The sequence below is a fragment of the Babylonia areolata genome, chromosome 19 (assembly GCF_041734735.1).
Source record: "Babylonia areolata isolate BAREFJ2019XMU chromosome 19, ASM4173473v1, whole genome shotgun sequence".
Taxonomy (NCBI): domain Eukaryota; kingdom Metazoa; phylum Mollusca; class Gastropoda; order Neogastropoda; family Buccinidae; genus Babylonia; species Babylonia areolata.
In genome coordinates this window covers 36611030-36629299 of record NC_134894.1, presented here as the reverse complement: position 1 = coordinate 36629299, position 18270 = coordinate 36611030, and the positions used below count along the sequence as shown (strand labels likewise).

Sequence of the window (18270 nt, the reverse complement as noted above, 5' to 3'; positions counted from 1 at the left end):
CCTCTTTAAGAAAGGAGGAAAAACAGTCAGGAGGTATAAGTCTCAAGTTCTGTCATTTGTTTTCCAGGCTGTGTTTATTAAAAATACAAAACTGGAGTTACAATCAACATCTTTCAACTTCCACAATCGATTTGTCATCAGCCTAATATTTGTCCACAAATATTAAATGTCTTCAAAGGCACTTTATTAGAAAAAGAAACAAAAAAAACTTGCGTCATAAATTTAACTCAACTGTGCTTGGAATAAAAGGTTATTCACAAGTTTTTAATTATACAATGTTGGGAAATGTAGAACAGTTAATCACATGCGTTGGCCTTGAAGAAAGAAGAAAATCATGGCACTCTCCCTGCTCAGGAGATATTTTGTTGGTCATCCTTCAGGGCCTGTTTCAAAACAAAATATTGAAATAAAGCATTAGTCAAATCAGCCATTGTGATACAGGTTGCATATGCACATGTTTGCATCTTCACAACCAAAATGCACGCACACACACACACAATGTTTAACAGGTCACAACTGACCTGAACAGAGATGGTGATTTCTGCAGCCAGGGCAAGGTGATGGAACCTTTCTCACACTGGCCGGTGGACACGTGACATGTGTAGCCGTTAGGACAGCAGTGTACACCATCCTGACAGCACACCGCCTGCACACACACATACACCACAAACACATATTCATGAGCATACATGCATACACAAATATATGCACACAATCATACACCATCCTGACACCACACAGAATGCGCACACATACATACATTACATGTAATGTACATACAGCACACATGCAGATATACACTTCCGTGCATGAGTGTGGATGCACATGTACATACATGATTGGACTTGAACACAAACACACACACACACACTACTGACACAAATATATGCACACACATAAATGATACTGGCAAGAACAACCATGTATATCTGGACACACAGGCACAGGCACATACACACTTAGGACTGAGGGGTGAAGAGAAATAATATGAGGAAGAATCATAAAACAGCACTGATTGTGACAGAAGAGCTATCAAGTGACCAACTGCGGGTTTGTAATCCAAACTGCAGTGTCAAGAAAATCTCACCTGAGGTAAGGGGCAGCATCCCCATCCTGAAGGCGTCTTACAGCAGGTGGTAGCTGTGGGGCAATCATGCGTGGCATCACACCTCACTGACTCCACCTTTTTCCTGAAAATAATTGATGGGGAATGTAGACCTTTTGCATTCTTTTCATGTTTTGTTGACATGTTCACTTAGTTCTTAATCTCCATTAATGTGTGTGGATTATGTGCAAATGTTGCCTTTGTTATGATTGAAATAAAACATTAACAAAAAACTTTAAGATTTCTGCAATACTGTGTTTAAAACAAAATGCATATGATTATGGGACTTGAATCTGTTGAAACTCTCTTCCTATTTGGATGCATTACTACTAGGTCATTGCTGCACACCTAATACTTACACTTTCGACTTTTATGACTGTAAGAAAATGTCACTGCAAATCTTACCAAGCACAGTTATATTATTCACTTCAGACTTGTGACTTTTTAAGCAAAAAGACAAGATCGCTGGCATACATACAGGGAACCAGCTTTAACGTGGGCAGGTGATTTCTGCAGCCAGGGCAAGGTGATGGAACCTTTCTCACACTGGCCGGTGGACACGTGACATGTGTAGCCATTAGGACAGCAGTGTACACCATCCTGACAACACACCGCCTACACACACACAAATACAATCACACATAAAGCACTCGTACACCATGTCAACATATATTGGCATGCAACTACACACGCACACAGACACAGACACAAAGACACACACACAACACAGAAAGACATGCACAAACATGCACATGCGCACGCGCACACACACACACACCTCAATTCACTCACAAGCACAGCCATACAGACACTGTGATGAACATAATTATGTACACACATGCATGTATGTGCGCGCCTCCCCCCCCTTCCTAACACACACACACACACACACAGGTGCACACGCATGCGCACCCCCCTCTCTCTCACGCGCACACACACACACAATATTTTTTTTAATGACAGCAGGATTGTAATCCAAACTGCAGTGTCAAGAAAATCTCACCCGAGGTAAGGGGCAGCATCCCCATCCTGAAGGCGTCTTACAGCAGGTGCTACCTGTGGGGCAATCATGTGTGGCGTCACACCTCACTGACTTCACCTTTTTCCTGAAATAAGATGAATGGATTTATACATATTGGTGGGAAATGTGCTTTTGCATTTGTTTCATTTTTTATTGAGAATTTTTTTTTTCTTGTTCAAGATCATTGAACATGTATCGTCTGTGTGCAAACAAAACCTTCATATATTCTTAATAAAACAAAAAAGAACTACATTTTCTTGTACAGCTATCTGCAATGCTGTGCTGAAAACTAAATTTGACAATAACACCAATCACATATTGACAAATGCTATTTGTTATAATGGAATAATAATTACACCTTGCATATTTCAGACTGCATAAACAACACATATCAGACCCTGTACAGCTGTCACTGACATGTGATTTTCACGTAAAAACAAAGAAAGGGAGACAAGAGCACTGCCATACATACTGTGGACCAGCTTTAACGAAGGCAGGTGATTTCTGCAGCCAGGGCAAGGCGATGGAACCTTTATTACACTTGCCAGAGGACACATCACATGTGTAGCCATTAGGGCAGCAGTGTACACCATCCTGACAACACACCGCCTGCACACATATATGAATGTAGCATAATTATATAAAGGACACACACACACACGCATTCGCGCACACACATTCACACACACACACACACACTTGCATGGACATGTACATGCTCATGCCCCCCCCCCCACCCACCCACCCCCACACACACACACAATCATGAAAACAAATGCACATATACCAACACAGATATACACAAACATGCACGCACGTGCGCACACATGCACACGCACACACACAGACGCACACAGACACACACACATTAACGCACAAATGCATGCACAATTATACACACATGTACATACATACTCTCATGCACACACACACACACACATAGAGACAGGAAACGTGAAAGAGGTCAATCCTCAAAATTCCTGACAAAACAGACGTGAAGTGACTAACTACGGGTTTGTGATTCAAACTGCAGTGCCAAGAAAGTCACACCTGAGGTAAGGGGCAGCATCCCCATCCTGAGGGCGTCCAACAGCAGGTATTCCCAGTCGGGCATGAACGCGTGGCGTTACACATCACTGATTCCATCTGTTTCCTGAAATAGAATCAACGTACCTTTATTAAATTTATTTTCAGAGTTTGTTGATGGTTGGGTTGTTTTACTGGGTTTGTTTTTTTTAATTTTTTTTAAATTTATTTATTTTGTTGTTGTTGCTATTGTTTTTATAAAAAAAAAAATCATTTTTTTTAATCGAGATTAATGTCTATGCATCTTGTGCAATTTGTACCTGCATAAATTATTACCTGGAATGAGAAACTGAAAAATAAAATAACTATCTTGTTCAGCACTCTACAATGGGGTTGTGCAAAGAAATCAACTTCACTTAAAAGTGATGCGCAGACAGACAGAATGTAATTGCTGCAGTGGATAAATAGTTACATCTTTCTTTGTATTTGTGTTTATTCACGTGTGTATAGAGCATGTTTAAATGAGATTTTAACATGCCTGACTGCAGACAGGGAATGATGGATGGAAGGAACCCAAGGATTTCTACTTTTTTTTGTACTTTTTTATTTTTGCCTAGCGAGGGGGAGGAGGGGGGATGGGTCTCAACTGTGTGCAGTCCATGGATAACTTTTCGTAATAATGATTACAGCTTAAACATATGTTAGATTGTAGAAATATCACAACACACCCTGCTCTGCACAGCTATCACCATAAATGACAAGTGATTTTAAAAAAGGGAAAACTTTGTTTACACAAGTGAATTAAAAAAGACAAGAGCGCTGTCATACATACAAAGGACCATCTTTAACACGTGCAGGTGATTTCTGCAGCCAGGGCAAGGTGATGGAACCTTTCTCACACTGGCCGGTGGACACGTGACATGTGTAGCCGTTAGGACAGCAGTGTACACCATCCTGACAACACACCGCCTGCACACACACACATACATGTAGCATGCAATCACGCCGAGCACACACACATACAAACTCTCTCTCTCTCACACACACACACACACACATACACACACACACACACACACACACACACACACACACACAAACAGGTTCAATACCTGAGACACAGACAACCTTTACAACAGTACTGATTATAACAACATTTCTGCAGTGACTGATCTGAACTGCAGTGTCAAGAGAGTCACACCTGAGGTAAGGGGCAGCATCCCCATCCTGAAGGCGTCTTACAGCAGGTGGTAGCTGTGGGGCAGTCATGCGTGGCATCACACCTCACTGACTCCATTTTTTTCCTGAAATAAGAAGAATGTGTCGCTTGGGAATGCAGTCTTTTCAAATTTTATCATCTATTCATTTCTTTCCTGATCTGTATACATTATTGTACGTGCTTCTTGTGCAAAAGTGCCTTCATAAAATCTAAATAAAACACCAGCAAGGAACTCTCTCGTTCTGCGTTTTGCAATGGTGTACAGCAAATAAAAGTTGACAATAAAACCAATCACGCATTGAAAAATTCCAGTGGTTTTAATGTATTAATGACTACATGTACACCTACAATTCAGACAGCAGAAAATTTGCTACTTTCTTTCCATGGACAGCTATCATCATCAATGACTTGTGATATTCATGCAAACAAAATAAATTTCAGATGGTTGCCATACATACAGAGGACCAGCTTTAACGTGGGCAGGTGATTTCTGCAGCCAGGGCAAGGTGATGGAACCTTTCTCACACTGGCCGGTGGACACGTGACATGTGTAGCCATTAGGACAGCAGTGTACACCATCCTGACAACACACCGCCTACACACACACAAATACAAACACACATAAAGCACTCGTACACCATGTCAACATATATTGGCATGCGACTACACACGCACACAGACACAGACACAAAGACACACACACAACACAGAAAGACATGCACAAACATGCACATGCGCGCGCGCACACACACACACACCCACCTCAATTCACTCACAAGCACAGCCATACAGACACTGTGATGAACATAATTATGTACACACATGCATGTATGTGCGCGCCTCCCCCCCCTTCCTAACACACACACACACACACACACACACACACACACAGAGGTGCACGCACATGCGCACCCCCCTCTCTCTCTCGCGCACACACACACACAATATTTTTTTAATGACAGCAGGATTGTAATCCAAACTGCAGTGTCAAGAAAATCTCACCTGAGGTAAGGGGCAGCATCCCCATCCTGAAGGCGTCTTACAGCAGGTGGTAGCTGTGGGGCAATCATGTGTGGCGTCACACCTCACCGACTTCACCTTTTTCCTGAAATAAGATTAATGGATTTATACATATTGGTGGGAAATGTACTTTTGCATTTGTTTCATTTTTTATCGAGATATTCTTTTTTTTTTTCTTGTTCAAGATCATTGAACATGTATTGTCTGTGTGCAAACAAAACCTTCATATATTCTTAATAAAACAAAAATGAACAACATTTTCTTGTCCAGCTATCTGCAATGCTGTGCTGAAAACTAAATTTGACAATAACACCAATCACATATTGACAAATGCTATTTGTTATAATGGAATAATAATTACACCTTGCATATTTCAGACTGCATAAACAACACATATCAGACCCTGTACAGCTGTCACTGACATGTAATTTTCACGTAAAAACAAAGAAAGGGAGACAAGAGCACTGCCATACATACTGTGGACCAGCTTTAACGAAGGCAGGTGATTTCTGCAGCCAGGGCAAGGCGATGGAACCTTTATTACACTTGCCAGAGGACACATCACATGTGTAGCCATTAGGGCAGCAGTGTACACCATCCTGACAACACACCGCCTGCACACATATATGAATGTAGCATAATTATATAAAGGACACACACACACACACGCATTCGCACACACACACACACACACACACACACACACTTGCATGGACATGCACATGTACATGCTCATGCCCCCCCCCCCCCCCCCCCCCACACACACACACAATCATGAAAACAAATGCACATATACCAACACAGATATACACAAACATGCACGCACGTGCGCACACTGCACCGCACACACAGACCACACAGACACACACACATTAACGCACAAATGCATGCACAATTATACACACATGTACATACATACTCTCATGCACACACACACACACACATAGAGACAGGAAACGTGAAAGAGGTCAATCCTCAAAATTCCTGACAAAACAGACGTGAAGTGACTAACTACGGGTTTGTGATTCAAACTGCAGTGCCAAGAAAGTCACACCTGAGGTAAGGGGCAGCATCCCCATCCTGAGGGCGTCCAACAGCAGGTATTCCCAGTCGGGCATGAACGCGTGGCGTTACACATCACTGATTCCATCTGTTTCCTGAAATAGAATCAACGTACCTTTATTACATTTATTTTCAGAGTTTGTTGATGGTTGGGTTGTTTTACTGGGTTTGTTTTTTTTATTTTTTTAATTTTTTTATTTATTTTGTTGTTGTTGCTGTTGTTTTTATTTTTTTTTTAAATCATTTTTTTTATCGAGATTAATGTCTATGCATCTTGTGCAATTTGTACCTGCATAAATTATTACCTGGAATGAGAAACTGAAAAATAAAATAACTATCTTGTTCACCACTATCCAACAGGGTTGTGCAAAGAAATCAACTTCACTTAAAAATGATGCGCAGACAGACAGAATGTAATTGCTGCAGTGGATAAATAGTTACATCTTTCTTTGTATTTGTGTTTATTCACGTGTATATAGACCATGTTTAAATGAGATTTTAACATGCTTGACTACAGACAGGGAATGATGGATGGAAGGAACCCAAGGATATCTACTTTTTTTGTCCTTTTTTATTTTTGCCCAACGAGGGGGAAGATGGAGGATGGGTCTCAATTTTGTGCAGTCCATGGATAACTTTTCGTAATAATGATTACAGCTTAAACGTACGTTAGATTGTAGAAATATCACAACACATCCTGCTCTGCACAGCTATCACCATAAATGACAAAGTGATTTTAAAAAAGGGAAAACTTTGTTTACACAAGTGAATGAAAAAAGACAAGAGCGCTGTCATACATACAAAGGACCATCTTTAACACGTGCAGGTGATTTCTGCAGCCAGGGCAAGGTGATGGAACCTTTCTCACACTGGCCAGTGGACACGTGACATGAGTAGCCGTTTGGACAGCAGTGTACACCATCCTGACAGCACACCGCCTGCACACACACATACACATACATGTAGCATGCAATCATGCCGAGCACACACATACAAGCTCACACACACTCACACACACACACAACACACAAAAAACAGAAAAACAAAAAACACACACACACACACACACGCATGCACGTGGGTCTAAGGGACAGAGAGAAAGAGAATTAAGAGGCAGTCATACACACTGAACAGTACTGAACACGGCAAAATAGATATTACGAAGCGAGTCACTGCAGGTTCGAAATCCAAACTGCAGTGTCAGTTAGATAGATAGAAAGACCTTATGTATACTTAAGGGACAGCACCCCCAGTGTCCTGGAGTGGTCCTAGCTCTGAATGCGACAAAAGAGATACATAATCAAAACTGCAGTGTCAAGAAAAGTCATACCTGAGGTAAGGGGCAGCATCCCCATCCTGAAGATGTCTTACAGCAGGTGCTACCTGTGGGGCAGTCATGCGTGGCGTCACACCTCACTGACTCCACCTGCACTTTCTCTGACTTCCTGAAGAGATGAAAGAAGTAGAATGATAGAATAACCTCGTGCGTGAATATTGAGATACACGAAAAGTAAACAGCACAAAACTTGTGTGGTGAAACACACACACACACACACACACACACACACACACACACACACACTTAAAAGTGCTGCTATTATTACCAGTGATAAAAAAGTAAACTTTTGCCCAACGGATGTGCACGATGACAAAGAAAAACAAGAGAGGCAAGGCCTTCAAGACTCACTTGTGATAAATTAAGTCCCCTAGCATTAATTACAGAGTAATTTCCCTTCTTTACTATCTGCACCAAAACGTTTACAAAAAAAAAAAAAAAAAAAAAAAAAAAAAATCCATGCTTAGTAAAAGAAGTTCCTGTTTGAACAAAAAATGATAATGACTCCTCTTGTTCTTGTGTCAGAATAAGAGGTCAAAGTGCCAAATTTAGAGAATACAAAAAATATAAATATAACAGTAAATGCAGTTTGCATATAATTAGGCTTCTTTTTAATTTTTTTTGTGCCCATCCCAGAGGTGCAATATTGTTTTAAACAAAATGACTGGAAAGAACTGAATTTTTCCTATTTTTATGCCAAATTTGGTGTCAACTGACAAAGTATTTGCAGAGAAAATGTCAACGTAAGTTTACCACGGACACACAGACACACGGACACACACACACACACACACACACACACACACACACACACACACACAGACAACTGAACATCGGGTTAAAACATAGACACTTTGTTTACACAAGTGAGTCAAAAATTGTGTTTACAAACACAGAAGAATGTTCAAGACGTTTGTTATTTGTTGTCACCACCACAGAAGATGACGATGATGGTGGTGGTGATGACCACGACGATCATGAGGACGACGACGATGACGATGATTATGATGAAAAAAAACAAAGACGGAAAGCAATGAAACAAAACAATCAGAAAACAGTGATAATTATAGGATTTTTCTAGCAAAATCTCCAATGCACAACTTCTATTAGAAAAGCAGAAATACATTATTTATCTATAACTGACACATTCCATTATCTTGCACAGTTATCGTTCTTAATGATTTTCTCCCTTCTTACGGAAATCAATCAATCAATCAATCAATCAATCAGTCAGTACTAAAAGATAAGAGCTGTGTAAAACCCGATCTCTCACCAAACCAAGGGGGATACCGCCTCAGCGTTGCTCCTCCTCACGTGGGCAGGTGATTTCTTCAGCCAGGGTAAGGTGACGGAACCTTTCTCACACTGGCCCGTGGACGTGTGGCACTTGAAGCCATTGGGACAGCAGTGCAAATGGTCCGCACAGCACACCGCCTGCACGCGCACACACACACACACACACCACACACACACGCGCGCGCGCGCACGCATGCACGCACGCGCACGCACGCACGAACACACACACACACACACACACACACACACACACACACACACACACAATCTACTGTGATGATTTCACTCTATTGCATAAAAAACTAGCCGTAACAATGCCAAATAGCACTTCAATTAAACGATACAAAGGGCGCATGTGGAATGGAAGAGGGGCGAGCAAGGATGTCATATAGCCAATAACCCAAAGTTTCTATCAGACTGGCATCTTTTCAAATCTCTTGAAAGATGATTAAATCTGAACGAAACTGTGGATGAAAGGCAGTCATGAATGGAACATAAGACAACGTGCAATAGTTTATTTCTTGTAATGATAGACATTACATAAGATGAATAAAAATTATGCAAAGTGAATAGTCTCTGACGTTTTCTCATCATGGGTAACTGTTTTCAGTTCAACGATCCACGATACAGCTTTGTTATCTTTTGTCCAGATAGACCGCCATTAAAAGCTGATGATATTGTGAATGCACAAGTGTCTGTCTCACACACACATGATCCTCACAATGACGTTTTATACATTCATCATTTGCCACTTTTTTCTCTCTTTTCTTTTGTCCTAGTAATTTGTGTTGGATGTCGGTTTATCATCAATCAAAATGAACGTATGCTTAATTGATTCTTATACGTTATCATTATTTGTCAATTTGTTAATCATAAAAAACAAACAAACAAACAAACCCTGCTCAGTTTATATCACAGATTGACATAAGCTTACAGTTGGGCCAACAGGCTGTATGATCGATGATTTTTCCATTGTAGTGGGAAGTCAAGTTTTTTTGTGAAGGACTATGACTTTCAAACTAGGAGGCAAGACTGCACTGGCTCTTAGTGCTGCAGCCTTATTTTAATTAGGGGCTAGTTGACCTTTGGGAACCATCCCAACCTGACTGTCCCCAAAACCCTCTTGGCCGAGAGAGTGGGGGTGTAACTTGGGCCAGACACTCTCCACTACAATCAAATTCTAGCTCAGGTAGTTGGGACAACAGTTGCCTCATATGCTGTTCTGATGCTCAAAGACGGATATGACTAACTATCAGACATACATAAACTACAAAATCAAATTGGAAAATGTGTGTGTGTGTGTGGGGGGGGGGGGGGGGGGGGGGGCAAGAAAAGACAAAAAAGAGGGATATGAGCCACAGACACAAAATCGCACGGACCTTGGGGAGGGGGCAGCATCCCCACTGTCCCGAAGACGTCATGCAGCACGTGCTACCCGTCGGGCAATCATGCGTGGCGTCACACTTCACTGCGCCGGCTGCTAGCCTGACAGATCACAGAGAATAAAACAGGAGACAAATAAAAAAAAATTAAACAAGATAAATGATTAAATAGAAAATGAATGAATGAATCGATAATGAATAAATGAATGCATTTTAAAGAAATAAACGAATACATGAATAACTTGTTTAAAATGTAATTGCGGCAAACAAAATGCTGCATTGATCTGCTGAACTTCGGGCTGGATTTCCTTTCATCATCATTGCTTATAGTTCAACCGACCGCACAAGGCCTCATCAGGACTACCCAACGAGATAAAAATGATATGAAATAGGATCTCTAGCTATCAAGTTTCTTTACTTGCTAGAAACAAACAAACAAACAAAACTTGCAAACTAATACATAGCGCTGTTGAAGAGTAGGAAGATACAGAGAAAAGAAGCAAAAAATAATGTTTGTTTTCGGGCGATCGAAGAAATCCATTTTTTACTGTGAAATGTTATACTGGCCCTGTGCACGATTTCCACTTTGCCCGACATCGATGGTAATAACAGAACGAAAGTTAAACCGATGCACGACTCAGAAACCGAAGAAAGATGTTGGCTAAGTCTAGCATTTGAGTAGGTATACGTATTGCAAGTATATTATCAGTAATATTCGTGGGAAAGGCTACTGCTGCAACGTGCTACTTATTTTGTGTAACCTTCATGTATGCTCGTGCGTTCCTATTGTAACTGACAGCAATTCATTATTATTATTGATTTTTTTTAATTGTTATTATTTTTGTCGTTATATTTTGGTAGCTGTTGTTTTCGTTGGTTCTTCTGTTGCTTCCGTCCGTCAGTGTCTGATATGATAAAATAAACACTCATTCCATTTTGATTTCCCTACTCCGTTTAGATGACTGATAGCCTACAGTAAAACTAACAGCAGATTAATTGGTTAGCAATACAGTTTTAAACCTACAACAAACATTCCCCCCCCCCTCCTCCCACACACACTTTACGTCCATTATCTCTGGCATCATGACCTTGCTTTACCTTGCACAGAAAAAGTATCCGAAATTACCCAAGCACGCACACGCACATGCACGTAAAAAAAAAAAAAGATCTGCACCACTCTCAATACACGCACATTTAGGTCAATATCCGATGACGTTCTTTTGTTCATTAATGCGGGTCAATTATATTTTGAGTTGTTTCGAAACCGGATGTCTTCAATGTCACAAGGTAGCAGATATCGCATATAGGTAAGGAGGATTTTCTGAGTCAAACAGCTTTCTCATTTATCTGAAGCAGAGATGATAACTTAAGATTCAAGAAGGCTGTAGACTATCTGTGGTAGGCTGATTAAATAACACTTCATGTGAGATGTGTGTGCTGTGTGTCTGTGAGAGTCAGGTGCTCGCGTTGGTGTAAGAAAAAACAAAATAAAAACTTTATCTTTGAATCAGGTGACTACGTTGATCTTATGGGTGGTTTTTTTTGTTTTTTTTGTTTTTTATGTTCCTTTTTCTACTGGGGGCAAAAGAAGGTCATTGTGTGAGAGAGATAGAAAACAAATCTTAACCAACCAAGGTAAGAATGTCTTTATTAGTAACAAAGCATTTGGAATGGAAAGAGGAAGGTACCGATTTTCTGGACCCTATCCCCCACCCCCCTCACCTTTTCTCTCTCTCTCTCTCTTGTGCCTTGTTCCCAATTGATTCTTTTGAACTATTCATACTTTTGTTAGCCGATGATATTTTGATGTCAGAAACTGTTAGAGGTTTACAGACACAGCACAACAATTTACATATTGCAGCAAATTCACTCAGTTAAAAGTCAATATGTCTAAAAGTAATATTGTATTTCGTAAGGGTGGTTATCTGAGCAGCAGGGAAAGATGGGTGTACGATGGTGTTCTGATGCCAGTTGTCAATGTTTATAAATATTTGGGCATATCTTTCTCCACATGCTTGAGTTTTGTTGGTTCTTATAAAGATCTAGCTAGTATGGCCAAAAACGCTTTAGTTTGCATTAAGAAAAAGTTGCGTATGTTTGTAGCCAAGTGCTCAGCTGACTACAGATGACCGTGGCTCAACTCACAGCACAAGCTGAAAGCTGAGCTACAGCAGACGCCTTTTTCGCAACTAACCGCTGGTCTCCAACGGCTCGCGCAGAATGTGTGACGCCATTCCCAGTTTGAATGCAAAGCCCATTCTAAACCTATTCTCTAAACATCTATTAAATCAAGTCTCTGTATCGTTCGCTGCAATATTATATTTGTTGTGCTTACACACACATTTCAATTAGTTAGAAGCACATTTGACTTTAGTTTAACAGTTTGTCAGTGTAAAGATTTCAACTGACGATAAGCTTACGTCAATTTGTCCACCTCATCACACATAATCTTACAGTTACAATGTGACTACTGCTGGAAAATAAAGCCACACCATTATAGTGTTTGGATGAGAATAGAGCAGCCATTTAGAAATTACAAAGCCGATTTTCAGGCAGACTGAAACAGAGACAAACAGACAGAGGTCATAAGGATATCAATGATTTGGTATATATACCTAATGTCAATTTTTCATGAATTTGATTTTGCATAGTGGAAGTTATTTCAGAAACTAAGAGGATTTCCTGTGTTAAAGTTCAGATTGGGATTTTATTGGATGAAAACAGAAAAACAACATTGGCCATGGCCAAAGCGCTATCTACAAAGATGTTCGATGTGTATATGTTCTATTCTTTCCATGACTTTGCTTAATTCTCACCATTTTTTCAGAACTGTGTTTCCGTGGATCGACATAGCCATGCCCTTAATCACATGAGCGCTCAGATTACTACTACCCTACCCATTACCCGTTAGGAAACTATCGCAACGTGATTTACCTTAACGATCAATCGATCTAAAGTTCAACAGTGAAGCAGTTTGGAAACTCCGTGATTACTGACGTCAGTTATGTAAAAGTCATCGCTGGTTGGCTGATGGGATGGATGGTAATGTAATCAATAATGCAAACAAAAAATGCTTTAAACCAGTACACACACATGTTTCTGAATTTCGAAGTAAAAAAAAAACACACACACAAAAAAACAGAAAATTGTACTCTAGGTAGGCCTACACATGGTGGTGTCCCGGCTTTTGTAATCGGTCCACCCCCGAAAACGGAGTATGACTGCCTATATGGCGGGGTAAATACGGTCGGCCATACACGTAAAAAGCCCACTTGTGTAGATACGAGTGAACGTGGGATTTGCAGCCCACGAACGAAGAAGAAGTAATCGGTCCTACGCTAAAAAAAGACACATGAGGTGGGACTAGAACAGCACAGTTGGTAAGAGCGTCAGATTCGATATCAGTCTTCGAGATTCGAATTTCCGACGCCGAGTCATTCGGGTCAGAGGGATCTTTCCCCTGGAGTTAACCTGGGATTTCTCTCCATTCCCTAAAAAAAAAAAAACTTGTGGAGAGAAACCACAAACCGATGTTATGTGTGCATACTCACGTATAACATAATTATTGCCCACAACCCATCACCATCTTTCAGAAAGAGGTCAGTTTGGCCTGCCATAAGCCGGTGGGACTGATGGATGACACGTATTTACATAGCATGAATCATCCCGACGTTAGTGTGGCTACCTCAATTGTGGGTTAATAAACGGTCTCATTAAATATATATATATATATATATATATAAAACAAAATAAAGAAAAAGAAAAACGAAAGAAAAAAACACTAAAAATTTGCCGTTCCCTCATTCTCCTCACCAGTGCAACAGATTCTTCAACACTGAAGTTGACTTCCTATCAAGATCAAGAAAAAGAAAAGTTTCAGAACATGCGGCGTGGGATTAATGCCACTAAAATGGCACACAAAAAGGATGTCTAACACACACACACACCTTTATATATATATATATATATATATATATATATATATATATAAAGAAGTCATTTTGTTGCATGGTAATGGACAAAGATTCGTCGAAGATTAATGCATTCTGTGGGCGGGTGGAACGGGGATTATTTCATTAGTGTGTGTGTATGTGTGTGTGTGTGTGTGGAACGGGGATTATTTCATTTGTGTGTGTGTGTGCGTGTGTGTGTACCTGTGTGTTTATTTTAGGAAGACAGTAAGTGGTATTCAACGTAGTTTTGGCGGGTCCTATGAACCTAGTATTTAGGTAACCACTTTGGTTTAATGCTGTTTAAAAAATAAATAAAAAAAGAAAAGGCACATGAGCAAGTTTTGACTTTTCAACAGGTCCTGAGATTTAAGGTCGGTCATGTGATCGAAGATAGACAAAAGTTCAAACGGGCCAGCTGACACTGCGCGTGATATGACTCAGATAACTCACGGTATGTAGGTCTGTATCTATCACGGGTGTCAGTGATATACGAAATGTGGCAAACTGATCTGATGAACTGTGTCATTTAGGCTTTCGTTGCTTACCAGTTTCCCGGTGTTTCACATTGCATCGAAACTGGAATGATGCGGGGGTACCCAACATAAGTTTAAAAAAGCGTGTTTTTTGGTGTTTTTTTTTTCAGGATTACTTGCATGAAGTGGAATAAGAACAGTTCTTGAAGGAGTTGGTTGTAGGCAGTTGGGCTGTGAACAATAGAGAAAAAAATGCTAAGAAAAAATGCCGACAGATGGGATTGAAAAAAACAATAACACAATAACAAAACAAAAAAACAACAAAAAAACCAACAACAACAAACAAACCAACGAGTGTCGGAAGAACGGGACTGATGTGACTGGGTTGGATGGGATGTTTAATTATGATGATGATATCTTAATGATTATCGTGGCAGTGCCGAAAGTGGATTTTTAAAACGCATGAAGATGTAAGCTGACAGCTCAGTGAGTCTGTATGACAGCGGTAGGGACTGAAAGAGCCTGTATAAAAAAAAAATAACGAACCAGCTTTCTACAGTTTTGCTTTTGAAACTTGACATACAGAGGCAACACATGTACGTTCTGTTTCGTCTGAATGAACCGGTAGGTTGTGTGTGAGCATGTTGTGCTTGCGTGTGTGTGTGTGTGTGTGTGTGTGTGTGTGTGTGTGTGTGTTCTGCTGTTGCTGTGCGCAAAATTAGTCACAGACGGATGTTATGTTAACAGGTTAGGGGGTACCTCTCCCCCCCTCTCTCTCTCTGCGGGGTGTTTGATTCACCAGTTCGCCAACCGACATGTTTTTTTTGTTTTTGTTTTTGTTTGTTTTTTTAGTTCATGACTTTCTAATTTGCATTTAAATGTGTCTGGTTTGTCTCTGCCATTGTCCTACAATATGCATTATCTTTTTTTTTCCGTGTGTGTGTGTGTGTGTGTGTGTGTGTGTGTGTGTGTGTGTGTGTGTGAGTGAGTGAGTGAGTGAGTATGTATGTACGTATGTATGTGTGTGTGTGTGTGTGTGTGTGTGTGTGTGTGTGCGTGTGCATTTCATCATTGTCATGATTATGACAACGCTTCTTCTTCCTCTTTGTCCTCCTCCTCTTTTGCTTCTTTTACTTGTTGCTACAGATAAGATTGAAAGGCGAAGTAATGCCTGTGAAAAGAAAAAGAAAAAGGAAATCTTTATCCTTGAACAACAAAAGTTTTTGAGTCTTGAGTCTCTCGGTGGCTCTGTCTCTGACTGTCTCTCTCTCTTTTGGATTCTGGCTTTGGTATTCTCTGCCTTTCATTTACTAGTATCTCTTTATCGATCTTCAAGTGGATGCATAAGAAGTTTTTTTTAAGCAGAACTGGCTTGTCATCTGAAAATATACGTATGTAGTTCTGGTCTTGTTGCTAGGGTATCCACTTGTGTACCTTTATTGTCTTGTCCGTCATTCAATAATGCATCGTTTAAAAAAAAAAAAAAAAAAAAAGTCGTTTCCTAAACCGACACACTGAGGCAATGTCATCAATTCACTGACTGGCTATGATCCTTGTACCATAAAAAAAAGATTCTCTCTCTCTCTCTCTCTCTCTCTCTCTGCTCTCTCTCCGTCTTTGCGCGAACTGGGTGTAAACAAATAAACACACTTCTCACTTATCTCTGATTAATTCATCTTCTCTCTCTCTCTCTCTCTCTCTCTCTCTCTCTCTCTGTGTATGTGTGTGTGTGTGTGTGTGTGTGTGTGTGTGTGTGTGTGTGTGTGTGTGTGTGTCCTCAAGACTGAATGTGAATTATATTTTTTTTAAAGACACAAAAATACGCGCATGATTATAGCGTATTCCACTTGTCTCTTAAAAGAAAACTTGCTTATCAAATTCGCTCATTGAAAGAAAACTCTCTCTCTCTCTCTCTCTCTCTCTCTCTCTCTCTCTCTCTCTCAATACCTGGCAATGGCCAGCGCGGACAAGGCCAGAAGAACCGTCTTCATGATGGAGGAGGAGGCAGCAATTAACTCTTTCCTCCCTCGGTCCCTTCGTCAGTTGAAAGTCTGCAAGTTGGGCGATCAGTTCGAGCGACCAGCTGTGTCGCTAGTGGTGCACACACACTCACACACACACACACCCTCTGAGGTTTATCGGTGTCTACTCACTGCCTTTTTGTTCACTGCTAAAGTGACCTTTACATTGCTCGACGCCAAATTCGTGAAAGACAGAACGCACGTATCTACTTGACAAAGAGTTCGATCCGTTATCGCCGTTCATGTGTGTCCTATGACCGCTCGTGCTGAAAGCTAGATGATGATAACGTGCACATGACTGTGTGTGGTAGGTGGTGGGAAAGATTGTGAATTCAGTTCGGGACTCCCATGTGCATGGATGGGATCACCTGTCTGAACCTGACTTTCATGAGTAGCAGTAACTGAATACAGATCGTTTTTATCTCTCTGTATCATTGTGAGAGGGGATATAGGTCATCATAATCTCCAATACTCAATCCCAAATGTGCTGCCGCGATATAATAATAGTAATGATGATGATGATGATGATAGTAATAATAATAACAATGATAACAACGATGATGATGATGATGTTACTTATGTTGACTTTAAACTTAAGGGTCCTTGTGTCCAAATCTGGGTCACGGGTGGGTTAAGGGCCAAGGTATTTCCATTCTCCCAGGCTGCCAACATGGCGTAGTATAAACAGCTATGCACATAAAAGCCTACTCGTACACAGAGTGAAAGTGGGGGTGCAGCCTACGAACGTAGAAGAAAAAGAGTGTATACCCACTTTACCCAACAAACTATAGTAATCTGGGGCAAATAGCCCCCCTTCAGCAAGAAATCCTATTTCTCTTCTCGTTGAAGGCACAACACATCTTAACTAAGTGTAAACAGTAGCGGCCCAACCACGCTACAGCATATCCCAAGCAATCGTGGATTGAAACAAGCAATTATACGTAAGAGATGATCAACTAAAAAAAAAAAAAAAATTTTTTTTGCCTTCTTGCCCCAGACGTGGGGCAAAACGACCTCGAGCGAGGGGCAATTAATCTAATTACTAACTTGATACTCAATAGCATATAAATCGCGTTGCATTTAGGTTGTAATCTGCCTACTTCAGTGAACTGCAGTGCTTATAGCTTTCTTCCTTTTCTTCTTCTTCTTCGTTCGTGGGTTGCAACTCTCACGTTCACTCATGTGTATACGAGTGGGATTTTACATGTATGACCATTTTTACACCGCCATGTAGAAAGCTATACTCCGTTTTCGGGGGGTGTACCCACCGAACACCGACATGGATTACAGGATCTTTAAAGCGCCGTCACCGAGATTCGAACCCGGGGCCCTCAGATTGAAAGTCCAACGCTTTAA

General features: G+C 40.7%; 1 protein-coding gene across 2 annotated transcripts; it reads right to left on the bottom strand.

Moving 5' to 3' along the window:
- Positions 1–55: 55 nt before the first annotated feature.
- LOC143293666 (progranulin-like) lies at positions 56–17058 on the bottom strand. Of its 2 annotated transcripts, XM_076604800.1 has the most exons (18): positions 16841–17057; positions 10465–10570; positions 9063–9223; positions 7784–7898; positions 7255–7391; positions 6446–6548; positions 5869–6005; positions 5374–5476; positions 4830–4966; positions 4354–4456; positions 3985–4121; positions 3177–3279; positions 2599–2735; positions 2109–2211; positions 1584–1720; positions 1088–1190; positions 522–646; positions 56–383 (listed from the first exon to the last, which is right to left on the bottom strand). In XM_076604800.1, exons 1-18 carry the CDS (start codon positions 16882–16884, stop codon positions 377–379), a joined length of 1998 nt encoding a protein of 665 aa, XP_076460915.1. In that variant the 5' UTR covers positions 16885–17057; the 3' UTR covers positions 56–376. The 2 variants fall into 2 exon arrangements, with proteins under 2 accessions (XP_076460915.1, XP_076460916.1); XM_076604801.1 differs by lacking the exons at positions 1584–1720; positions 2109–2211 and having other exon boundaries at positions 16841–17058.
- Positions 17059–18270: the final 1212 nt, after the last annotated feature.